The sequence below is a fragment of the Oncorhynchus mykiss genome, chromosome 6 (assembly GCF_057628025.1).
Source record: "Oncorhynchus mykiss isolate SJ-2025 chromosome 6, ASM5762802v1, whole genome shotgun sequence".
In the NCBI taxonomy this organism is placed as follows: domain Eukaryota; kingdom Metazoa; phylum Chordata; class Actinopteri; order Salmoniformes; family Salmonidae; genus Oncorhynchus; species Oncorhynchus mykiss.
The window spans coordinates 7824843-7850581 of record NC_143027.1 but is presented as its reverse complement, the minus strand read 5'-3'; the positions used below and the strand labels follow the sequence as shown (position 1 = coordinate 7850581).

The window sequence follows — 25739 nt, the reverse complement described above, 5'->3', positions numbered from 1 at the left end:
GTCCACTCCGAAAACCTCTTCTCCTCCGGCAGCATCTTGGAGCAGCCTCTGGGGTAAGTTCAATTGCCCTGGGAGGTACGAACAAAGGATCCAATTCGGGAAAGTTGTATTCCTGGTGAGATACCGCCGCTCTGATATCCAGAAAGTTATTTCCGGCTGTAGGTAATAACACAAAAAAAAACATTCTGGGCTAATAAAGGAAGAAATAACACACAAAAAAACAAAAATACTGCAAAGTTGCGTAGGAGCTAGAAGCAGAGCTGCCCTATCTGTCGGCATCATTATGGTCGAATTGCTACAAAGAAACCACTACTAAAGGACTCCAATAAGAAGAAGAGGCTTGCTTAGGCCAAGAAACACGCACAATGGACATTAAACCGGTAGAAATCTGTCCTTTGGTCTGATGAGTCCAAATTGTAAAATGTTGGTTCCAACCGCTGTGTCTTTGTGAGACACAGAGTAGGTGACCGGATGTTCTCCGCATGTGTGGTTCCCACCAGGAAGCATGGAAGAGGTGTGATGGTATGGGTTTCTTTGCTCATGACATTGTGATTTATTTAGAATTCAAGGCACACTTACCCAGCATGGCTACCACAGAATTCTGCACCATCCCAATCTGGTTTGCGCTTAGTGGGACTATCATTTGTTTCAACAGGACAATGGCCCAACACACCTCCAGGCTGTGTAAGAGCTATTTGACCAAGACAGAGAGTAATGGAGTGCTGCATCAGATGACCTGGCCTCCACAATCACCCGACCTCAACCCAATTGAGATGGTTTGGGATGAGTTGGACCACAGAGCGAAGAAAAAGCAACCAACAAGTGCTCAGCATATGTGGGAATTCCAAGAGTGTTGGAAAAGCATTCCTCGTGAAGCTGGTTGAGAGAACACCAAAAGTTGTCATCAAGGCAAAGGGTGAATACTTTGAAGCGTCTAAAATATATTTTGATTTGTTTAAAACTTTGATGTCTTCACTACTATTCTACAATGTAGAAAAACCCTTGAATGAGTAGGTGTCCAAACTTTCGACTGGTGCTGTAGATCTTCATTGTCAAGGGTTTAAACACTGGTTCCCATGCTTGTTCAATGAACCATAAACAATGAATGAACATGCACCTGTAGAACGGTCGTTAAGACACTAACAGCTTACAGACAGTTGGCAATTAAGGTCAGTTATGAAAACTCAGGACACTAAAGAGGCCTTTTTACTGACTCTGAAAAACACCAAAAGAAAGATGTCCAGGGTCCCTGCTCATCTGCGTGAATGTGCCTTAGGCATGCTGCAAGGAGGCATGAGGACTGCAGTTGTGGCCAGAACAATGAATTGCAATCTCCGTACTGTGAGACGCCTAAGACAGCGCTACAGGGAGACAGGACGGACAACTGATCATCCTCACAGTGGCAGACCACGTGTAACAACACCTGCACAGGATCGGTACATCCGAACATCACACCTGTGGGACAGTTACAGGATGGCAACAACAACTGCCCGAGTTACACCAGGAATGCACAATCCCTCCATCAGTGCTCAGACTGGAGAGAGAGGCTGGAGCGAGGGCCTGTAGGCCTGTTGTAAGGCAGGTCCTCACCAGACATCACCGGCAACAACGTCACCTATGGGCATAAACCCACCATCGCTGGACCAGACAGGACTGGCAAAAAGTACTCTTCACTAACGAGTCACGGTTTTGTCTCACCAGGGGTGATGGCCGGATTCGTGTTTATCGTTGAAGGAATGAGCGTTACACCGAGGCCTGTACACTGGAGCGGGATCAATTTGGAGGTGGAGGGTCCATCATGGTCTGGGGCGGTGTGTCACAGCATCATCGAACTGAGATTGTTGTCATTGCAGGAAATCTCAACGTGTGTGTTACAGGAAAGACATCCTCCTCCTTCAAAAGGTACCCTTCCTGCAGGCTCATCCTGACATGACCCTCCAGCATTACAATGCCACCAGCCATACTGCTCGTTCTCTGTGTGATTTCCTGCAAGACAGAAATGTCAGTGTTCTGCCATGGCCAGCGAAGAGCCCGGATCTCAATCCCATTGAGCACATCTGCGACCTATTGGATCGGAGGGTGAGGGCTAGGGCCATTCCCCCCAGAAATGTCCGGGAACTTGCCGGTGCCTTGGTGGAAAAGGGGGTTACATTTCACAGCAAGAACTGGCAAATCTGGTACATGCATGCATGTATGTATGCATGTATGCATGTATGTATGTATGTATGTATGTATGTATGTATGTATGTATGTATGTATGTATGTATGTATGTATGTATGTATGTATGTATGTATGTATGTATGTATGTATGTATGTATGTATGTATGTATGTATGTATGTATGTATGTATGTATGTATGTATGTATGTATGCATGTATGTGTGTATGTATGTATGTGTGTATGCATGTGTGTATGCATGTGTGTATGCATGTGTGTATGCATGTGTGTATGCAGACATACACTACCATTAAAAAGTTTGGGGTCACTTAGAAATGTCCTTGTTTTTGTCGATTAAAATAATATAAAATTAATCAGAAATACAGTGTCGACATTGTTAATGTTGTAAATGACTATCGTAGCTGGAAACGGCTGATTTTTTATGGAATATCTACATAGGCTTACAGAGGCCCATTATCAGCAACCATCACTCCTGTGTTCCAATGGCACGTTGTGTTAGCTCATCCAAGTTTAAAAAGGCTAATTGTTCATTAGAAAACCATTGTGCAATTATGTTAGCACAGCTGAAAACTGTTGTACTGATTAAAGAAGCAATAAATCTGGCCTTCTTTAGACGAGTTGAGTATCTGGATCATCAGCATTTGTGGGTTCAATTACAGGCTCAAAATGGCCAGAAACAAAGAACTTTCTACTGAAACTCATCAGTCTACTCTTGTTCTGAGAAATGAAGGCTATTCCATGCGAGAAATTGCCAAAAAACTGAAGATCTCGTACAACGCTGTGTACTACTCCCTTCATGAAACAGCTCAAGCTGGCTCAAACCAGAATAGAAAGAGTGGGAGGCCCCGGTGCACAACTGAGCAAGAGGACAGTTACAGACAACTCACAAGTCCTCAACTGGCACCTTCATTAAACAGTACCAGCAAAACACCAGTCTCAACGTCAACAGTGAAGAGGCGACTCCGGGATGCTGGCCTTCTAGGCAGAGTTCCTCTGTCCAGTGTCTGTGTTCTTTTGTCCATCTTAATCTTTTCTTTTTATTGGCCAGTCTGAGATATGGCTTTTTCTTTGCAACTTTCATCTAGAAGGCCAGCATCCCAGAGTCGCCTCTTCACTGTTGACCCCTGCCGTACCACAGCGGACCCATAGGGGACCCCCGGTTGAATATTCCTACACTATAGGAATAAGGGTGTCATTTCGTACGCAGCCAATCAGCTTGTTGATCCCATATCCAATCAAGACCATTACATTCAAAGACAAGCATATCTTGAATATTATCATATCTTCCATCAGAAAAAATATGTAAAGTCATGAGATTACGTGAAATCAACTGGCCTTACCTGCTGGAAGGTTTGGTGGGACACGGGCATCATCATTTTCGCGTCCATTTTCCTGGGCCGTCCCTTTTTCCTCTTCTCTACCTGGTTGTCCCCTCCGTCCACGTCTAGGGCCTTCCGCTTCTCCACCTGATTGTCCCCTCCGTCCACGTCTAGGGCCTTCCTCTTCTCCAACTGGTTGTCCCCTCCGTCCACGTCGAGGGCTTTCCTCTTGGTGAAGGAGGGGGACTTCACCACAACCATCTTGTCCTCGCTGTCGCTGCTCGTCTCATCCTTGAGCTCCTTTAAAGTGCCGCCGTCTTTCACTCTACAACAGGAGGACAACAACCACAGAAATAGACTCACCACGTGTTCCATTAACCCATGCCCGATCGCCTTAGTAGTGTTTCCTCATATATGATCATAGGCGAAGCAATGCTTGGAAAATATTGAATTAACTTTTTTGGTGAGGAGGGTTGAGTTGTGTGTTGAGCCCAATTTGAACGATGTACTTCCTACCCTATTTCCAGGTTAACAGGGACACTTCATGCTCTATTTCCTGTTTAATGGGGACATCTATTTCCTGTTTAATGGGGACATTTCCAGCTGTAATTCCTGTTCACTTGTCCATCCATTATGGCCTCATTGACCTGAATGAAGATGCCCTTTCTAGAGAGACAACCTCCAAGTCCCAGTCAACAAGGAAAGAACAAAAACAGATCAATCTAGTTCAGTGAATATATATATATATATATTTTTTTTTTAAAGAAACTGGTCATCACTTAACATCTATTCCAAGAAGTGTCAATCAAAGGTGGATTGCTCCATTAAAAACAAAGCTAGCATTCAATCTGTTGTTTTTGTTGTGTTCATAGGAACATATGTACGTCCTAAACTGATTTATTTTTCCCGTGTTCAGATAACAAGAATATCAGATGTGGAAACGACCAATAACGTTCCAGCATTGTATGCCTCAAATCAGCAACTGTTGACTGATCATAAAGACTATTGGGATAAGCTTGATGGTTCTGTTCCCTTACCTGTCTAGCGGGGTGAGTCCCGCCATAGAGATGGTGACCCCGGGCATGACCTTTGACCTCTCTGTGAACCTGGAGTCAAGGGCTTTCATCGGCTCCATCTTGGTGGAGGTAGTTAGGAGCAGGTTGGACTTCATGGCTGTGGTGTTAAGAGACGAGGCCTGGGCCGTGGCACCGGAAACACTGTCAGGAATGGAAAAGAGAGGGAGAGCAAAATATTAAATTAACAGGCCGGGGGGGTGGAAGCAGAGCAGGAGAGAAAGAGAGATGGAGAGGAGAGAATGGCAGAGAAGACTAGACAGACAGGACAACTGACCTGTCTTTGGCGTCATCTGGGGCCTTGCTCCCCAGTGGGGTGGATAGGGGGTCCAAATTGGAGGTGGCCGTGTTGGAGTCTGAGGAAAGCTGGGAGGTGAGCTGGCTGGCCGACCCAGGGAGGATGGGAACGCTGTTGAAGAGGGCTGGGGAGAAATCCCTGAGGATTCAAACAAAAACAGTGAGACTTCAAACTAACATAAACAAGACTATCCCCGTGGTAATGTAATATATTGACAATTATTTGTCAAATGTGTAACAGGTTTAGTGGATCTATTTCGAAGGTAACGTGTTAGCACGTAGGGGGCATCGATTGGTGTCACCTCGTTAGTAACTGCGCTACACCTGTAATGGCATGTCCATCTTGTTAGTCGGAAGGTGTTTCACCCGTGTTAGCATAGGTGATATTTAAGATTGGCTGGGCCAGTGCTCCAGTTGAGCGTGCGAGATGTTGGGAGAGCTACACTTCACGTGAGCTGAGGTGTGATTTTTAAGCTCGACCTTTTAAGTTTGAAAGAAGCCTGATTTGTTATGGTTTCCCCTGTTTGTTTTGCTCCATATTCTTTTTACTCCCTATCCTAAATTGTGTTTCGAAAAAAATCTGGAGGCAAACCTAGTGGGCATCCATGATGGGTCTTTTATAAACCCTTACTAGTTGCTTTGCCCATTTTCAGTTTGCACCCACATGGGTACCTTTCAGAACCTCTTTGTTTTGTTCGTTAGTGATCTTCTTTGTTAGTTCCATTTGTTGTGGGCAACATTTTGAGTTTGTCTTGTGGGAACATAACAAAATGGCAGCTTAGCTCTCCCAACATCTCTCACGCTCAACTGGAGCACTGGCCCAGCCAATCTTAAATATCACCTATGCTAACACGGGTGAAACACCTTCCGACTAACAAGATGGACAAGCCATTACAGGTGTAGCGCAGTTACTAATGAGGGGGGGGGGGGGGGGGGGGGGGGGGGTTATAAGATCGCCGGAATAATTTAGAAAGTTGCATAAACACAGGTTTATAAAAAATAAAGCCACAGACTTAAGTGAAAAGGGTCTTACGGGTGGTAGAGTAAACCCCATTGAGGGAGGGCGATGAAAAGGGTCTTACGGGTGGTAGAGTAAACCCCATTGAGGGGGGATGATGAAAAGGGTCTTACGGGTGGTAGAGTAAACCCCATTGAGGGAGGACGATGAAAAGGGTCTTACGGGTGGTAGAGTAAACCCCATTGAGGGAGGATGATGAAAAGGGTCTTACGGGTGGTAGAGTAAACCCCATTGAGGGAGGGCGATGAAAAGGGTATTACGGGTGGTAGAGTAAACCCCATTGAGGGGGGATGATGAAAAGGGTCTTACGGGTGGTAGAGTAAACCCCATTGAGGGAGGACGATGAAAAGGGTCTTACGGGTGGTAGAGTAAACCCCATTGAGGGAGGATGATGAAAAGGGTCTTACGGGTGGTAGAGTAAACCCCATTGAGGGGGGATGATGAAAAGGGTCTTAAGGGTGGTAGAGTAAACCCCATTGAGGGAGGACGATGAAAAGGGTCTTACGGGTGGTAGAGTAAACCCCATTGAGGGAGGACGATGAAAAGGGTCTTACGGGTGGTAGAGTAAACCCCATTGAGGGAGGACGGTGAAAATGTACTTTTTTATTTTTACACTTGGTAGCGTACACCCCATAGACATACAATTGAGGTAGTGCTTAAGGCAACGTGGTAACAGAAATTAGAGTTGGAGGACAAGGAAAGACAAGATGAGCGTGCAGCCAAACAATAAGAATGTGCAGCCAGACTAGAACAAGGAGAATGTGCAGCCAGACTAGAACAAGGAGAATGTGCAGCCAGACTAGAACAAGGAGAATGTGCAGCCAGACTAGAACAAGGAGAATGTGCAGCCAGACTAGAACAAGGAGAATGTGCAGCCAGACTAGAACAAGGAGAATGTGCAGCCAGACTAGAACAAGGAGAATGTGCAGCCAGACTAGAACAAGGAGAATGTGCAGCCAGACTAGAACAAGGAGAATGTGCAGCCAGACTAGAACAAGGAGAATGTGCAGCCAGACTAGAACAAGGAGAATGTGCAGCCAGACTAGAACAAGGAGAATGTGCAGCCAGACTAGAACAAGGAGAATGTGCAGCCAGACTAGAACAAGGAGAATGTGCAGCCAGACTAGAACAAGGAGAATGTGCAGCCAGACTAGAACAAGGAGAATGTGCAGCCAGACTAGAACAAGGAGAATGTGCAGCCAGACTAGAACAAGGAGAATGTGCAGCCAGACTAGAACAAGGAGAATGTGCAGCCAGACTAGAACAAGGAGAATGTGCAGCCAGACTAGAACAAGGAGAATGTGCAGCCAGACTAGAACAAGAAGAATGTGCAGCCAGACTAGAACAAGGAGAAAGTGCGCATGCCATTTGATTGGAAGAGATCGATCTGGACGTACTCCTGATCCATTCAGGCCATCCTACACCCTCAAAAGAGATCGATCTGGACGTACTCCTGATCCATTCAGGCCATCCTACACCCTCAAAAGAGATCGATCTGGACGTACTCCTGATCCATTCAGCACATCCTACACCCTCAAAAGAGATTGATCTGGACGTACTCCTGATCCATTCAGGCCATCCTACACCCTCAAAAGAGATCGATCTGGACGTACTCCTGATCCATTCAGCACATCCTACACCCTCAAAAGAGATTGATCTGGACGTACTCCTGATCCATTCAGGCCATCCTACACCCTCAAAAGAGTTTGATCTGGGGCGGAACAACCAAACGAAAAGGAGGTGGATGTATATTTGACTGTTTGAGCGGATTGCCACATCCCTTAAACGGCCGCAATGTACTTGGTCACTGCTCCTCCAAGGTGTTCTTGTGGGAAAGGTTCGAAGGTCGTGCTAAATCCTGTCGTTTCAAAGCAACCCAGACGAGAGGAACCTGATGTGTTATCAGAAAAGTACCCTAGAATATTCCCAGTGTGTTCCGTTACACATGCTATGTCTAAGAATGTCACTGGGAACAAGTCTGGTGTTGAGGAGGACGTCAGCGATCCCACTATATTCAATCTGTCCCAGACATTTATAGGTGATCCTGATTTCGCCACTCCTTTGAAAACCCCAAAAGGTGAGCGAGTTCGTAGGACCGCTGAAGGAAGAGAGGGTTCCCTTCAGTTGACACTTTTTTTAGGAAGCAGCAGCTGATTACGGAATAGTAAAGATGATTCCCTCTCCTCTCTTTTTGCTGAGATATGTCCAGAGGAGTTGGATGAAGTTTGTGTGGGTTACTTTGACAGAGATGGTGTTCTAATGAGGAAATGGTGTTCTCGCGCCACTTCTGGGAAAGACGATTGGCTCTGTGTATCTCAAAATTGTCGTTCCAGTTACTCTTCGACAAGAGATACTGAGGTATTTGGGGAACTTCTTCTGGTCTGAAACAGGATGTTGTTGCTTACTGTGAATCCTGTCGTATTTGGTAAACCGAAACAAGCTGTACCGGTTGCATCTTTGCAGCCTATTCCTGCTTTTGACCAACCTTTCGACAGGGCTTTGGTGGACTGTGTTGGTCCTTTGCCCAAAGCCAAGAGTTGTAACCACTTAACCATAATGTGTGCTGCCACTCATTCGCCTAAGGCTATTCCACTGAGGATAATCTCGGCTCACAGTATTTTTCTAAGGCCCCGGTGAAATGATGCTCAACGTTTGGACTTCTGCAGGTAGCGCGGGGGGGGCGGGGGGGGGGCAAGGCTTGAATTTCATGTCAAAGGTCTTCCAGCAAATGCTACAACAGTTGGGTTTTACCCACAGCCCCTCTAGTGCCTTCCACCCAGAGTATCAAGGTGCTCGAGAGATTTCATCAGACTTTGAAGTCTATGTTGAGAGCTTTACTGAGCAAGCCTGTCCAACAAAAATATAGGATATATGTGTCGTCTTAAGGGGGAAGGTGTTACAGGCTTTGTTTTTTTCATTTATGTTTTGAGGTTGGACTTTAGCACATATAGCTCATTAGCGCATAGGGCACGACGATTGGTGTCACCTCGTTAGTCATGGGTTACACTTGTGCTGGTTTCCATCTCGTTAGTGGGAAGGTGTTTCACCTGTGCTGGCCAGTCCAGTTCTTCAGTTGTCTTGATAGATGTGGAGGGTTAACCTTTAGTTGGCTCTCCCTAGTTTATTTCTAGAAAAACATTCCTGAGTCTGATTTTGTTGTGCTCCACCTTTTAGGTTTGCTTCCCGTCTTTATGTGGGTTTTTCTTTTGTTTACCTCTTCTTGGGCAAATTTAGTGGGCGTCTTTTAGGTCCTGGTTGTTGTTGCTAGTCAACTTTCTGTGGACACCCCCATGAGTGTCTTTCAGAACCCCTCATAAAACCCCACCTGTTTGGTTGATTGTCAGTGACTGTTCGAGCGACATTATTTGCGTTTCTAGCTGGGGAACGTAACAAACGTATGAAACTGTATGTCATTTGGCTTTAACAAAATGTATTTGCATGTCTTTAACGGCGGAGAACAAAAATGAATCCCGCAAAAGAACGTATTAAAACCAAAATAGAATGAAGCAGTCTTAAAAATGAGTTCTATAGTATAACTGCTTTGTTTGATGGAGGAAGGGCTCATTGTAATTTCTGGAATAGAATAAATGGAAAAGGTGTATCAGAGGTGTATGAGTTACCCTGTGTCGAGCTGGGCGATGCAGAGAGGAGTAATCCTCCTCCTGCCGTCCGCGGTCCTCGTCTCAACCTGTTTCTTCAACAGGTTCTAGGAGAAGAAAACAAATATCCAGGGTAAGAGACCATTAAAACATGTGCAAGACCACAGAATGCATGACAACATAATACCAACTCATCTCAACTGACTTCTCAACTCTCATGGCCATTTGTCTTGTTAACAAATGAGAGCTGTTCTCATATTTTACGGTTCCTTCAGTCTCTCTCTCTCCCCCCCACATGTTTTATTCCTTCAGTTATATCGGATCTGGGACTGTATTTACAAAGCAGAAGTGCTGATCTAGGATCATTAAAATCAAGAAGGACAAAAGTGATCCTAGATCTTGTGCCAGGTGTATCAAGCGCCTAAAAGCAGGAGTGCTGATTTAGGATCAGGTTATCCTTTTAGATCACGATGAATACGACTATAAGGACAGATTATATAAACGTCTGAGACGTTTAAAAAGGGACAGTTCAGCATGAAATTTGATACATGCTAAGAGGGAGATTGATTTACATGGGAAATGTATCTGCAAATGTTGCTAATCCTTGTCCATAGACAGCTTTCAAAGTAAGGAAACTAATATCTAAATATATGTCAAATTACTGGAATATCTTTAATGAATACAGGCCCTGATATCTGCCTTTCAGGGAGAGCAAGTCTGCCGAGACAATGCATGGACAAAGGTGACAAACCAAAATGAAGACAGAACTAGGGTTGCAAAATTCTGTTTTTTCCCCCCAGAAATTTCAATTGCAGGATTTCTCAGATTTCCTCATAATTCCAGGAATCTTATAACCAGGATTTCTTTAAAACTGGTTTTGGGAATGTTTCCGGAACATTCCAACCCTAAACAGAACCATACAGGGAGCTGTGGGTCAATGTTATGCATTGGTGTTAATGGTTGACATCAATATGTTTATTGATGTTCTACATGCCTATCATTTCATTACATCCCCTCAATGAAGCCAATGGATTCAAAATGTAGGGATGTGACAAAAAAATACAATAAATGTCATTGTAAATCAAACAGTGGAGAGAACCGAACACCTGCAACAGGGAGAACTAAGTGACAGCTATATTGGGCTGAGCATGTGTGCCTGACTCACATTATTGGACCGACCGGAACCACGCGGTTCTGGCTTGGATATTTTCTTTTCACGTTCATGTTCCGTTCCAGCAACTACGTAAGATGCCGAACCAAGCTGTAAAAGGCTGGCCCAGTCTTTATAGTGTTAATCAGACTGTAGTGCTGTACTGGTCCTGCTCTGAGGTGCATTGTTGCCGTGCAGAGTAGGGTGAAGATGCCCCTACACGCTGATCTAAGGTCCATTTAGCAGATTCCCCACTAATGGGTAAGGTTAGGATTGGGGAGGGTAAGCTGATCCTAGATCTGTACTTATTAGGATCGGGGATAATTCCATTTAAATTCCAGTCAATTCCGAAAGTAAACCAAATTCCAATTCCAAAAGTACCTTGTTAAAAGCATTGAACAGAATTGTAATTTCAGTCTACTATTTGAATGTTCTCGAATTGACCCTAACCCTCATACCGGCCTGTCCTACCTTGCGGATGTCACCCCTGCCCTAGATGCTGATCTTGGGTCAGTTTTGCAGATTCCCCACTAATAGTTAGGATTGTGGGGAGCTGATCCTAGATCTGTACCTAGCTGACCCATCCTACCTTGCGGATGTCACCCCTGCCCTAGATGCTGATCTTGGGTCAGTTTTGCAGATTCCCCACTAATAGTTAGGATTGTGGGGAGCTGATCCTAGATCTGTACCTAGCTGACCCATCCTACCTTGCGGATGTCCTCCAGGGACTCTCCGTTGACCACGCTGGTGAGTTTGTGGGCCTGGGCCTCGTGGGTCATCCTGTGGTTGACCTGCTCTGCACGCTGCCTCTCCTGCTGGTACTTGAGCATCTCCGGGTTCTCGATGATGGTGGTGGAGAGTTGGGCCTCGGTGGTGATGGCCAGGCTCTTACCATAGATGTTCTGGTGGATGGCGTTCTGGATGGAGGAGTGTTAGCTAGCTAGAAGATCATCTCATAGTCCACTAGACAAATGTCTTATAGATCTGGGGGGAACTTCTTGAAAGCTAACGTGACGGCCCAGTGTCACAGCAGGGGGAGAAAAAATATATGTGAACTGAAATTTTCTAAACTAAGCACTTTGCTGTTCTACAGGTGTTCTGGGTTGTTGTGAGACATATAATTGGCACCTTCGCTCTAAAGCTTTTGGGGGAAACTTTATATTTACAGAGAGTACAGAAAGAGGGAATTGAAGTCGTAGTATTGACCCCAACACTGGTTGGGTCACGTCAAAGGACATTAGCAGTTGGCTGACCTTCTCGTCCTCGTTGAGGGGGTCCCCAAGCTCGTCCTGAGAGAAGTTGAGGTATGCCACTGTACCGTCCATGGAGCACACCAAGATACCTAGCCCATTCAGGGTCCTAAGTGGAGCAGGGAGCAAAACGCCACCACACACTGTAACTAACAGCGTTCCCACCGTACACTTTGAAGAAAACTAATATCATCAAACCCAGGCTAAGAAACAGACTGGCACGCTGGCTAAGAAACAGACTATCGGTCTCTAAAGACATGTATTATATGTCAAAGTAGATGAATTCAGTGAGGGTGGGTACTCTCACCATGAGATGTCCATGATGGATTTATCGAACAGGTCGTGGATGACCACTAGAGGGCGCTTCAGAGACGTCAGCTGAAAACGGAGAGGTAACGCCCACACACAAAACAGAGTTGGTACAGTTCATTAAAATAGATCTGTCAAATATGTTGTTGGGGATTCTACGGAGACATTCACATGTACACATACTGCTGTGGAGACACATTGATGGAGGGTGGGTCTCACTATCCGTCTAAAATGCGTGACTAGATTAGATGCAATTAAAACAATCAATACAACAAAAACAAGAAAACGGATTTGTTTTGCTAGTAGATATGTCCGTTTGAATGAGGTATGAAGGATAAACATCTGACAAATCCTGTACACAGACCAGGCACCCCAGTGTCCAGTCTGGAGCGTGAAGTCACAAGCGTAGCAACCTAGCTCTGCCAAAAGCCCTGGTTTGCTCTAGAGCAGCCTACGTAAATTCTGATCGCAAGAACGGCCAAACCAAATGTAGGGACCCTGGTTTTGGGCTCTAAAAGGAATTGATTCTGATCAAGTTCGATCCCGACATTAATTATTTTAAAGTTCGCTACGAATCAAGATATTTAATTAAATAGCGATCTATTCTGACTACATTTGTCATCATACAAGGACCACATACTGACACAGACCAATCACGTGCCAGCAGGCTACGAGGAGGCTCCCGGTTGATGAAAATGACTACATCGACCATGATCCTTGCACTTCAAATTCAACTACCTCATGCGCCATCGGGAGTTTTCCATAGGAATACGTGGATGACATCAAAGCTATCACCATCTACTGGTTGTAATGTCTCAGACATAGAAAGACGGTTCTTACCCAAACGGAGAGGGAGCGGTCTTTGCTGCCCACAGCACAGCAGCAGTAGGGACAGCTTGGCTTGGGAGAACTCCCATTCCTCTGTTTCTTTTTGAAGATTTTGGGGTTGAATTTCTGAGAGAGAGAGGAGAGAGGTGATTGGGAGCCTGAGGGATAAGTGATTGTAGAGCTGAAATGCCATCCCAGTTGTGTCCTCTCTAAGCTTTATGTCAGCGTCTGCAAGCTTGTGGAAGGATCTTTCCTCCAAACGTGTTTCATAATAGCGTGTTGCTATGACAACACACTTTGGAAAGTGTTTTGCACATAAAGCAATATTACTCAGATTCCTAGTCAATATCCACTATCACCATTACAAGAATAAGTGTGTTTACCAGAAAGCCTTAACATGTAAGTTCTCGTGGCAATGTACAAAAATACAAATCAATACTATATTGTAAGGGATTCCAGGTGGAGTCCAAAAGAAATAATCCATTAATGTTATTCAGAGTCCACAGAAGAGGACTGGCCACTCCTCTGAGTCTGGTTCCTCTCTAGGTTTCTGCCCCTGGCCACTCCTCTAAGCCTGGTTCCTCTCTAGGTTTCTGCCTCTGGCCACTCCTCTGAGCCTGGTTCCTCTCTAGGTTTCTGCCTCTGGCCACTCCTCTAAGCCTGGTTCCTCTCTAGGTTTCTGCCTCTGGCCACTCCTCTGAGCCTGGTTCCTCTCTAGGTTTCTGCCTCTGGCCACTCCTCTGAGCCTGGTTCCTCTCTAGGTTTCTGCCTTTGGCCACTCCTCTGAGCCTGGCTCCTCTCTAGGTTTCTGCCTCTGGCCACTCCTCTGAGCCTGGTTCCTCTCTAGGTTTCTGCCCCTGGCCACTCCTCTAAGCCTGGTTCCTCTCTAGGTTTCTGCCTCTGGCCACTCCTCTGAGCCTGGTTCCTCTCTAGGTTTCTGCCTCTGGCCACTCCTCTGAGCCTGCTTCCTCTCTAGGTTTCTGCCTCTGGCCACTCCTCTGAGCCTGGTTCCTCTCTAGGTTTCTGCCTCTGGCCACTCCTCTGAGCCTGCTTCCTCTCTAGGTTTCGGCCTCTGGCCACTCCTCTGAGCCTGGTTCCTCTCTAGGTTTCGGCCTCTGGCCACTCCTCTGAGCCTGGTTCCTCTCTAGGTTTCTGCCTCTGGCCACTCCTCTGAGCCTGCTTCCTCTCTAGGTTTCTGCCTCTGGCCACTCCTCTGAGCCTGGTTCCTCTCTAGGTTTCAGCCTCTGGCCACTCCTCTGAGCCTGCTTCCTCTCTAGGTTTCGGCCTCTGGCCACTCCTCTGAGCCTGCTTCCTCTCTAGGTTTCGGCCTCTGGCCACTCCTCTGAGCCTGCTTCCTCTCTAGGTTTCTGCCTCTGGCCACTCCTCTAAGCCTGGTTCCTCTCTAGGTTTCTGCCTCTGGCCACTCCTCTGAGCCTGCTTCCTCTCTAGGTTTCTGCCTCTGGCCACTCCCCTAAGCCTGGTTCCCCCCTAGGTTTTTTCCTTGGTTCCTGCCTCTGGCCACCCCTCTCAGCCTGGTTCCTCTGTAAGTTCCTGCCTTCCATTGAGTTTTTTCCTAGACACTGTGCTCTGCGTTGTGTGCTAATGTAAAAAGAACGTAATAAAATACATTTGATTGATTGATCACGGGCTCTCACCACAACAGTGACAGCCTTGCGGTGGCCCACAAAGTCCATGTTGGTCTTCCAGCCGTCCCTCTCAATGATCTGAGCGGTGGGCCCTGAGTTGTTCATAGCGTGGGCTGACACCAGGTACTGTCCGTCAGGAGACCAGCTGAGGCGCAGCACGTGAGTGGTCCCCCCACACTGGTCAACAACACAGACAGGAGCAGAGAACAGGGTGGTCAATGACTTGGGACGACAGAAATTACAAACATCAATCCCGAGAAGGGAGAGTGACAGCTGGGGTCTCCTCAATAGGAACTAAATAGAAGCAAACGGGCCGAAAAGTGACACCTGATTTTGTCTAATAGTATAAAAATAATAACAACAACAATATGGTGGGTGCTTACATTTGTGCTATTTCACACATGTACAAGTGTGTAATATACATGCGTGGATTTGACATTTGTTTTAAGTATATCCCACTCCACCCGAGACAACCTCGGAAAGTGGGGTCACGGCCAGGGATCAGCCAATATTGACGGCGACTGTTATGTTGACAGTCGTGCGCCTATCTCATTTTTTGTTTCAAAACATTTGTCGTTGCAAAGTGATTTGCTAAAGTTGGCACTGATGAATACTCCCCAATTGTGTTGTGTGGAGGGTTGTCAGCTTGGCAGAGTGGAGCTCACCTCGTTGAAGGGCTTGGTGATGTTGGTCTCCTGCTGCCAGTCCATGGTCCTCCACACCTTCAGGCTGTGGTCGTCAGCCTGGGAGGCGATGTACTTTCCTACAGGGTCCCACGTCAGCCCCTTCACCAGGCCTGTGTGTCCCTTCAGCGACGCCACTATCTCTGGGGGGGGAAGATGAACAAGGTTGTGTGAGAAATAACTCACAAATACAACAACAAAAAAACAGTGGTTCTCGTTTGGCTCGCACCTGGAAATTTGCGAGCATTCCAGATCACAATGGTGTTGTCCACACTGCAGGAGGCTAACCACACGTCGTGAGGGGACCACGCCACATCCATGACATCTGAAAACACAGACGGGATGTGCCCAAAGGCAAACGACTGTCAATGTAAATGTAGAGCGTTGTCCGAGCTGTGAGCAGTCCATCTTTCCATAGAGCAGACAGCTTACCCCCTGTGTGGTTTCTCAGTATGGTCACACAGCGCCACTGCTCCACGTTGGCCAATTTACTGCTCGACCCAAAGACAGTACTCGGTCCAATGAAGCTGTTCAAGTAAACACAGAAAATCACTTACATCAGAGGTGTCAAACTCATTCTACAGAGGGCCTAGTGACGGCTGTTTTGGGGGGTTTATCCCTTTCCTTACTACTAAGTGACCATAATTCGTTAAGTACAAGGGAGGAGCGAAAACCCGCAGACACCCGGCTCTCTCTGGGAATGAGTTTTGATGTGTGTGACTTACATGGTGAGTTGCAATGGCACAATATTACAGGAAAATATCAAGCAAACACAGCATGTGATTAGGTGGGTGTGTGGTACGTACGCAGCTCTCTTCCACACCATGACCAACTTGTCATCTCCTCCGGAGGCCAGGTAAAGCCCGGTGTTTGACCAGCGGACACAGTTCACACAGGCTAGAAAAAGGAAATCAACACAGGAGCTGTTTTAGTTGAAACTTCACCCCCAGAGAACCTCTTGTATGCCGTTTTTTTTTGTCAGATTAAAAACACGCCGGAATATGGTTTGTCTCTATTGTCAGTCAGATCTAAGCAGCAGACACCAAACATTAGTGAGAGAATAATACCTAAGTGATTGTCCATCTGGCAGAGCATCTTGGGGATGTTCACGTTCTTCTCGTCCTCCTCTCGGAGCACTGGAGCCATATTCCATATGACAACCTTCCCAGAGTCCTCGCCTGCAACACATGGCACACAAACACAACTCAGTACCATTGAACTGATCTCCTAATTAAAAGTGTAAAACAATGGTGCATAGTGTATGCTTGAGAAAATTGTCAAACTGTACATTACGCTTGTACTGTTTAGTGAGGTGTGTTGTTTAAATGTAACCCGAACAGTTATACCGTTATTAGGCTTAGTAATGAAGGACCTTACCCTGGCCACCCGTGGCAAACTTTGTTCCATCGGGATGGATGTCAACAGAAAATATTGGTTTCCCTGAGAAGCAGACGTGATTTAAATTGTATTAACAAGCATGTCATCATGCTGTAGATAGCTAAAAACGCTTGATTCAGAACACCAGGGGTGTTTTCATTACGCAGATTCTGTTGCACGTTGAAAAGTGTCTGGCATAAAGGATTTCTGTTACAAAACGTTTTGCAACAGAATCCCGAGTAATAAATACAACTCAGCTGTAGACACGGTCTAAAATGAATACTGCAGCCTGCATTGGGTGTTTTGCAACAACTGCTATCTACTTACTGCTTTGTGGAATATGCTTACGTGCTAACCTTAACAAATAAAAACAGATGGCTAACTAGCTAACATTAGCGTCTTAGCTCATGGCTCATTCAAGAGAGCGTTGTGCCTTTTCCTTTGTAGCTATAGTTTATAAAGGAATGAGTAACGTCAGCTTGCTTAACCCCCTCTTCCCCAACACAACAACAGAAGCACAACTTGTCTTGGGTCAAGATTCGGTCAACTATTATTATTCATTCCAGAACAACCGCGATTCAAACGCTTACCATTGTGACTGACCCAACTTGGTTTCAATAGCTTCATTTCAAGTGCGTTGGCTTTGAATTAAAATATGTTGTGCTAATCGTGATTTCTCTCCGTCTCTTGCGTTTAGTTAGATATCTTTGAATCTGAAGTACCCCTTCTTTTTGTGTCAAAGTCCGTCCGTTACTTTAATTGAACTCCATTTCTCTTGCTACCCTTTGGCACATCTCGCATTCTCCCCAATCTCCAAGCAGAAACAGTTCAGCGTCTCTTCGGCAACACTAAAAAAAAATGTACTTCCGGGTCACGCACATTTTCTAAATAAAAGTTTCCCACGTAATAGTAGAAAAGTGTCCTAAACATGATGTATGTATCTAAACATTAACAATGCTTCATATTTAAGTGACATTCGCATTACATTTGGGTTTTAAAACATATTCCAAAGCAAATTACTTCATTACAATTCATTAAATAAAACACGATTATTCTAGTGCTAAATCAGTAGGGTCTGTAGAATATTATTAAAAACACAAATCATCACAGAAATCATTTTGGGTTGAATTTTCCTTTAAGCTCCAGCCATTTCTCAATGTGCTCCATCTTATATTATGTATCTTATATAAATGTAATATATATATATTTTTTAAGACCATCCCATTTCCCGCAGGAGGCCTTTTTGGTAGGCCGTCATTATAAATACGAATTTGATCTTATCTGACCTGCCTAGTACAAGGGATCAGAAGTCTAGAGGCTTACTACATTTTAACCCTCTTATTTAAAAAACCCAGAAGAAATTAAATCAATGGCTACAGAGGGACTTATCTTTTAAAGGTAGAGTCCTAATAACCAAAGCCGACTGTATCTCTAGACTAACATATGGTGCTCTATCTTTATATCTTGACAGTAAGGAGATAGACCAGATGCTTTTCAACTTTCTTTGGAGAAACCATACCCATTACATTAGGAAAACTGTTGTAATGAACACTTATGAGAATGGTGGACTGAATTTTCTGGACTTTACTACTTTAAATAATACTTTTAAGATCAATTGGATAAAACAATTCCTAAGAAGACCCACTTCTATCTGGAATTGTATTCCTCATCATGTCTTCTCTACTTTTGGTGGCCTTAACTTCATGTTTTTTTGCAATTATAATATTGACAAAGTTCCAGTGGAACTTTCTGCTTTTCATCGGCAAGTTTTCTTGTCATGGTCCTTAATTTATAAACACAATTTTTCTCCACACAGATATTATATATGGAATAATCGGGATATATTGTATAAAAATACCTCTTTGTTTTTAGAATATTGGTTCCGAAATAATATCCTATTGGTGAGCCAACTGGTAAATGCAGAGGGTCTTTTACTCAGTTATAAGGAATTCTGATCACTTTACAAGGTCCCTGTAACACCTAAAGATTTTGCAATTGTTTTAGATGCCATTCCCTCAAGTGTTGCTTTATTATTCAGGAACGTGTCAAGACCTGACCCTCAGAGCCTACCTTCTGTTGACCCTGTTGACTCATCAGTAGGAAAGATTTGTTTCTCTTTTGGTCCATTCAACAACAGAGCGATACGATCCTTGTTTCAGCAGGATGTTGTATCTATTTATACCTTATGTCATGCCTTATTGGAATGGATTTATTGATAATATCTGTTGGAAAAAAAGTTTGGTTGTTGCCACACACATACCTACCTACTTGTTAACAAAATTAAGGAAGTTTCCTTTAAAATTATTCATAGATATTATCTTGCCAACCAATATATGAAGAAGTTTAAGGAAAACATCAACTCAAATTGCTCCTTTTGTAATGACCACCCAGAAACAGTGTTGCATCTTTTTTGGCATTGTATGCATGTAAGAAAACTGTGGCAAGACATCAGTAGGTTTATAATTGAACACATTTATGAAGATTTTACACTATTGTGGAGAGATGTACTGTTTGGATTCTTTACATACAATAGAAATAAGCTGAAACATTAATATGTAATTCATTTCATTATTCTTTTGGCCAAATTTCATATACACAAATGTAAATTTACAAACAGAAATCCACATTTTCGTACCCTACAAAAATAAATTGAACTGTATTTTAAGACGGTTAAATGCTCTACTAACAAAAAATCTGTTAGAATTGTAAGTATATGCATGTCCCTTAAGGTCCTTATGTAATTGTAATGCGATATTGTACCCCCTAGCCCCGCCCCGCCCCTAGCTCGATTGTCCATTGTTTGTAATCTATGTATGCTTGTGTTCCCTCGTGTGCTTTATGTATTGATTTGTTGTTAATAAAATAAAAATAAAATAAAAATAATAATAATTATAAAAAATAAAATAAAATAAAAAAATCTGACCTGCCTAGTTAAATAAAGGTTTCATGAAAAAAGTCATTCTCTTTTTTTTCAGATGTAGTTATAATTTTGTAACATCATTTTTAAGTTATGTACTTTGCAAAGCTACAAAAATTATTGATTTTATGTCATATGCATAGCGTTTTACGTCAGACTTTTATTTTAACGCCAAACCATAACCAAACCATGCTGCTGTCGTGATGCTGATAAGAAACAGACAAAAAAAAAGCAGCGGCAGCAACAAAGGAAGTGTTCCACCTTTCCAGTAGATCGACTGGAAACATGTCCCGCAAGGCGTCAATTCCACAGATTCATCCCACTAGATGTGCTTTTCATTACTAATTTGAAATGAGAAAGCTACTGCCTTTTGTGAAATAGCACATACAGATTAAGACCGTGATATGGAAAGGGAAAGTAGCGCAATAGGAAATAACTAGCTAATAGCTTTCCCAAGTAGCTAGTGTAATATATTGTAAAAGTGTGCGGCGCGGTCTTTTATTTAGAAAAACCATGGCAAACATCTTCGTCTGGCAAACCAAACAAAGGGTCTGTCTGTTGAACCTCTTAACTAAAGTGTCACTTATTTTCTTTATATGATCGGAATATAACCACGGAAATTATAAATTAAAAAAAGTGACTCGAGAGGTTTTTCAGCTGTTGCACTTTGTATGGGTAGATGTATAGCCTATGGCTATGTAGCCCAGCGAATTTGTAAGGAAGCAAGTTACTAACTAGACAGCTAGGTATTGATTGGCAAGAGCCTTCTATTTACAGCTAACTAAATGTCTATATTATACACGTTTTTGTTAATGGTGTATGTATGTGTACTAGCTAGGTTAATATTAGACTGTTTTAGGAAGTAGGCAATGTTAAGAGTCGAAGCAGCTGTGGGCAATGATGTTTACCCACTATGCATCTTCGATAGTTATCATGGATTATCTGAGACATAACCAGTTGCCTAGGTCTAGTATTAGCAAAGCTATAACTAACATGATAATAATCGATACTATACATTCAATTAGATTCGATTGTTTCTGCAAGGAATGGGCCTACTGATAAATGACAAGTGTGTGCCGTAGGCCATAGGTTTTCAAACTCTGGTACTGCTGGGGATCTGCACATTTTTATTTTCTAAGGAACTAGATGCAACAGAATACCTTCGTGGTTACCATTTTTTTGTTTCTGTGTGCAATATGAAGGAAGTTAAAGGTAGTTTCACGAGGCAATGCTAACTGTAGCTGTTTCTGGGTCACCCCACTCTTGGGGAAGAAGATAAAAATGGCTTCATTGCCAAAATCTCGAACTATCCCTTTGATATGAACGAAGTTAATACTTTAATGTCAACTATAATTCACCAGATGATAGGACAATACCTGATTTTCCTGGGAATTCACAGACAATAATGCAAGACGACACGTTTTCATGATTGTGTTTTAATGGTCATAAATGTCATTCCAGAAACAGGGGAAGAAAAAAAAAATATTGGAAATATAAACGGTTTGTCAGCAGGAAGGAACCTGTTTTAGAATGGTGGTGGTCCAGAGTCCATGTGGAATTAAATGTACAGCCTAACATGTGGGTTTGTGTTTACTACCTGGATATGTTAACAAATTGGGAAGGTTCGATGGTTCATCACACTGGTCAGTTGCATTCAGCAGCTGATGCTTGTAATCAGAAAAAAAGGGAGATTTTCTTTACTAGTCTTCCTCATGGGTAAAAATGTTCACTGAGTCAACATTCTCTCAAAAATCAATGCACTATTTACTTGAATATTATACGGTATATTCAATATCAATCATTCTGTAATGCCAACATGTGACTTTAATAATAGTAGAGAAGCTCAATGGTTTGCAATAAATGGGAATGATGAGATGTATTTTTCTATAAAAGGCTCACAGCACTATCTGAATGTATAATCAATATCCCTCTTAGTCTGCATTAAAAGGACAAACATGATAAGCAAAACCATTTAAAGGCTTTACAACCATTAGTAAAATGGCCATTCATTTCGTAACAATTATTTTCACAACTTGTCTCAAGAATACTCCATGGTAATCAAAACCACATTTCTTTCACTGCAATGTTTTCAAACCCCATCACAATATTGTCACTTTGTGAAATACCTTGATCTTTGAAAACTCTCAGTTAATATCACTGGCCAGCTCTTCACATAACATTAACCCTTTTCTCATCCATCTCCTCATATCGAGACACGATCAATACCATCCACTTCAGTCTTTTCATGCCTCTGATCAAAACCTTTTTATTTCTGTACTGAAATCTACATTCATATTTTAAATTTGGTTGAGTAGGCTTTCTTTCTCCTTATAGTGTACGAACATGATACTGTCAAAATTATGTCTATTCAAAATGGCAGCCTTTACAATCAAGTATCCCCTTATCAGCTGCATTTACACAGGCAGCCCAATTCTGATCTTTATCTACTAATTGGTCTTTTGACCAATCAGATCGGCTCTTTTGCAAATAATTGGACAAAATATCTGAATTGGATTGACTGTGTCAACACAGCCATAGTGTTACTGGAATCACACAAAAATAAGGTTTCAATAGGTGGGGAATGAACAGAGTCAACGATCCCGGTCATGGGATGGGTGGCAGGTAGCCTAGCAGTTAAGAGAGTTGGGCCAGTAACTGGAAAGTTGCTGGTTTGAATCCCAGAGACAAATAAGTGAGAGAAAAAAACTGGTCGGGCCAGTAACTGGGAAGTTGCTGGTTTGAATCCCAGAGACTGTCGATGTGCCCTAGAGCAACCCTAAGTGCTCATGTAAATTGCTCTGGATAAGAGCTAAATAACTCAAATGTAGAAATAGGGAGGGGGAAAAAAACAAAGTTACACAGAAGGAAGCAAGACTAAAACAGAAGCTACATATACCCAACAAAGACCATATAAAAACACATTCACGTTAAGACGCTTCGGAATGATTTCAGCTCGGCAAAACAACTCATGAGACCACCTATTAAATGCCCATTCCCTCCATCGCATTCAAGACATTCAATTCATATATTATTTTTTATTTATTAAGTTCTGCAATTAAATGTCATGGATACTTATGATACCCCACAACGATAAGAAAATAGGTGTTTTAAATTGGTCCATGAGGTAAAATGTAAAAAAAAATAATTACACAAAAAGCTTCAGGTCATTTTAAAGTAAAGAGAAAAACAACAGCTATGGAACACAAAATGGAGGGTTGAAATGAAAACTCCCTGTAAAACCTTTTGTGTAATAAGTGGAATAAACACAAGACCATTGGAAAAGAAAGGCATGATGATCTACTGGTAGAGAGAGCGAGGTGGTGAGCTTACCATCCTTAAACAACACACACCTCTGTGTGTTTCGGCATCTCGCTATCTACTACCCGAAAGAACCACATCATTGAGAAAATATTTACACTTAAGTGAGGACTATCATTGACAGAGAAAACAAAAATGACCAAACATATTGCACAATTCCACATGGCAAAAAGCAACCAGATGAAATCCCTATATTCTCTATTTGTCTCCTATGTTGCCGGGGGGAGGGGGGGGGGCAGTTATGAGCAAGCGTAATTTTTTTTGCCACCCGCAGAGCAAGGCGCTTACGGTAGAGGGCTTGTGGTGGAAGGAGGAGTCTTGTTAGTGGGAGAATGGTTCTGTCAAGAAGCAACAACAGCATGAACTCTTGGTCTCTCGGAAAGAGAGAACGCTGCAGAAAGGTCTGTCCAAGGAGTGTAAAGGAATAGAGCCGTGTCCCACAGCAACAAAGTCTACAGGGTCCCAGTGGCCATACAGTCCCCACATTTCCCGAATGGATGGAGCCTGGTTGGTGACCATCTGGTCTTCTCAGTGATTGTCTCTGTCGTCATATCCATCCCTCCGATCTTCCAAGCTTTTGAACCACTAGTCTTCCACCCATGCCACCCTTTGCATGTGGTGGCAGTGTTTTTTTTAAATGGGCAATGATGTTGAACTGCAGATGAGAAATAAAGGTGCCTTTTTCTCAACTGCAGGAGAGTTGGCAGACCTCTCTAAGGTGTGTGTGTGGGGGGGGGGGGCGCAACCCTGAAGGACCCAATATGGGCCCCATCCAGTAAGTCTTAGAAGAGGGCTTTGCTGCCTTGGTTCTCAAACTCAGACCAGGCGTCGTTGAGCTCCATGAAGATCAGTGTAGCGTAATCTTCGTAGGGCTTTCCGGCGGCCTGCAAGGAACGAGTTTCAAGTGCGGTTAGCGTTCACAGATCAAGAACTTGACATTGCTTCCAAGCCCACAATACTAAACTTTAATCCCAGCCATTCATCGACATCAATCAGCCTTCAGCCGTACACAACGAGCATGCATTCGCCACAGGGTGAGTTGAGGCAATTGTGACTAACCGATAGACCTATTTAATTGTGTGCAAAAAAAATAAATCACATTGACGTTACCTTATCAGGGTGCACCACCAGCGCAGCTTTCCTGTAGTACCTCTTAACCTGGTCTGGAGTGACTAGGTCTGCAATGTTTACGGGCTTCCAGCGCGTCTCGCCCTCCCACAGGACTGTATGAAGCGTGGAGAGGAGGGCCCGGATGTTCCGCTCCTTCCCCTCAATCCAATCCAGGATCTTGGTTGGAACAAGGATCACAAACCAGAATCCCTCAGAACAGGTTCAAAGATTTTTTATTTTTTTAAATCGACTAGAAATATACACGCATAGAATTAACTCTCTCTCGGTGTAGAGATACATAGACCATGGGACAGTTTCCCAGACGAACACTGAGCCTATTCCTGGGGTGTATTCATTAGTGCACTCTGTAGCAAAAGCACTTTGAAATTGAAAACTTGTTCAATCCTGGCCAAGGCAATCTGTGTCCAAGAAGGAAGCGCTTCTGTATATTTGGGAGGGGGCATGCTGGTGCTACCTGCAGTTTGAGGGGGTCCATGTTCCTTGAGAGCTCCTGTTTCCTCATCTCTGCGATGGTCCTGGGTCCACTCTTGTCTGATAGCTTGGAGGCAAAACCCTGAGTGGAGAGCAGGTCTTCAAAGTCGTCCTCTTTGACTTTGGGTTTTGGACCTGGAACATACAGTCAACAGAGCAAAGATCCTCAATTAGAAGGGGAAAGAAATAACGGAGACCGGGTTTTCTACACAGAGGCTGTCACTAATTAGACATGCTCGGATAGTGATGTGATTGGTTGTCTCACCAAATCCTGGGCCCCTGACGCCTCTCTCCTCTCGGCCCCCGATCACACTGAAGTTAAGGTTGTAGTTGGGTTTGGCTGGCTGGGGCGCAGGCTTGGGTGGCTGGGCTTTGGGGGCAGCAGCACTGGGGGCCATCCAGGGCTTGCTTTGGCCAGCGGAGGGCCGGCCAGACTGCTGCCACGACTGCCCAGCAGGCTTGGTGGAGGCCCCACTCTTCGGGTTGAAGCCTGGGCCTGAGAAACTGCCACTGGAGGAACCTGGAAATAAAAGACTTATATACATGAGATGATAACTCATTTACAGACCACGGATAGTAAAGCCCACTGTAAGTGTAACATGGTACCAGGAGTCACTGGGGTCTGTTTTACCTGGCAGCGTAGGACCCAATTTTCCCAAGTCTGCAAACGGGTCGAAGCTCTGAGACTTTGCTTTGGAGAAGGAAGACACTCCGGGAGCTGGAATTCCAAGAGGAAAATAAAAAACTCAGTTCATATCTGCTAGAGTTGTTATGGTGTTAAATTCTAGATTTAACAGCCCCAGTACCTACGACCTACCTGGGAAGGCTGGCTTATGGGAGGAGGCGGCGGCCATGCTCCCACTCGATGCCCAGCTGTCCCACCCTCCAAGCAGGTCTGGTTGGCTGGCGGACGAAGTCATCTTAGGGGGATTGTTGGTCAGCTTGTCTGTCGAGAGAGAACATTGAATAAATGGAAGTGGACATGGGAGTTGTAGTTCTTTTCTTATAGATATTACTGGTGTCTTACTGAGGTTGAAAAGGCTGGAGTTGGAGGTGGGCGGGGGGTTAGTGTTGGTGTCCGAGCTCAGCAGGTCCCCAAACAGGTCGGGTCCGGTCTGATTGGATGAAGATCCCATCCCGAACAGGTCAAACAGGTCATTTATTGCTGTGGGAC

General features: G+C 44.1%; 2 protein-coding genes across 2 annotated transcripts in view; both read right to left on the bottom strand.

Moving 5' to 3' along the window:
• hira (histone cell cycle regulator a) overlaps positions 1-17596 on the bottom strand; it is a 41966-nt gene extending 24370 nt beyond the window's left edge. The window contains exons 1-16 of the mRNA XM_090236933.1: positions 17319-17596; positions 16729-16791; positions 16419-16529; positions 16158-16248; positions 15784-15878; positions 15581-15676; positions 15334-15494; positions 14678-14845; positions 13035-13148; positions 12193-12263; positions 11889-11994; positions 11343-11552; positions 9507-9592; positions 4849-5007; positions 4536-4715; positions 3520-3823 (exon numbers count right to left, since the gene is read on the bottom strand). Coding sequence (XP_090093059.1) covers positions 3520-3823; positions 4536-4715; positions 4849-5007; positions 9507-9592; positions 11343-11552; positions 11889-11994; positions 12193-12263; positions 13035-13148; positions 14678-14845; positions 15334-15494; positions 15581-15676; positions 15784-15878; positions 16158-16248; positions 16419-16529; positions 16729-16791; positions 17319-17355 — 2052 coding nt within the window. The 5' untranslated portion in view covers positions 17356-17596. The remainder of the gene's footprint in view (positions 1-3519; positions 3824-4535; positions 4716-4848; positions 5008-9506; positions 9593-11342; positions 11553-11888; positions 11995-12192; positions 12264-13034; positions 13149-14677; positions 14846-15333; positions 15495-15580; positions 15677-15783; positions 15879-16157; positions 16249-16418; positions 16530-16728; positions 16792-17318) is intronic.
• A 3469-nt stretch (positions 17597-21065) lies between these two features.
• Positions 21066-25739, bottom strand: part of gak (cyclin G associated kinase) — a 43670-nt gene continuing 38996 nt past the window's right edge. The window contains exons 22-28 of the mRNA XM_036979348.2: positions 25593-25730; positions 25383-25511; positions 25197-25283; positions 24831-25085; positions 24549-24700; positions 24074-24250; positions 21066-23847 (exon numbers count right to left, since the gene is read on the bottom strand). Of these exons, the coding sequence (XP_036835243.1) occupies positions 23746-23847; positions 24074-24250; positions 24549-24700; positions 24831-25085; positions 25197-25283; positions 25383-25511; positions 25593-25730 (1040 nt within the window). The 3' untranslated portion in view covers positions 21066-23745. The remainder of the gene's footprint in view (positions 23848-24073; positions 24251-24548; positions 24701-24830; positions 25086-25196; positions 25284-25382; positions 25512-25592; positions 25731-25739) is intronic.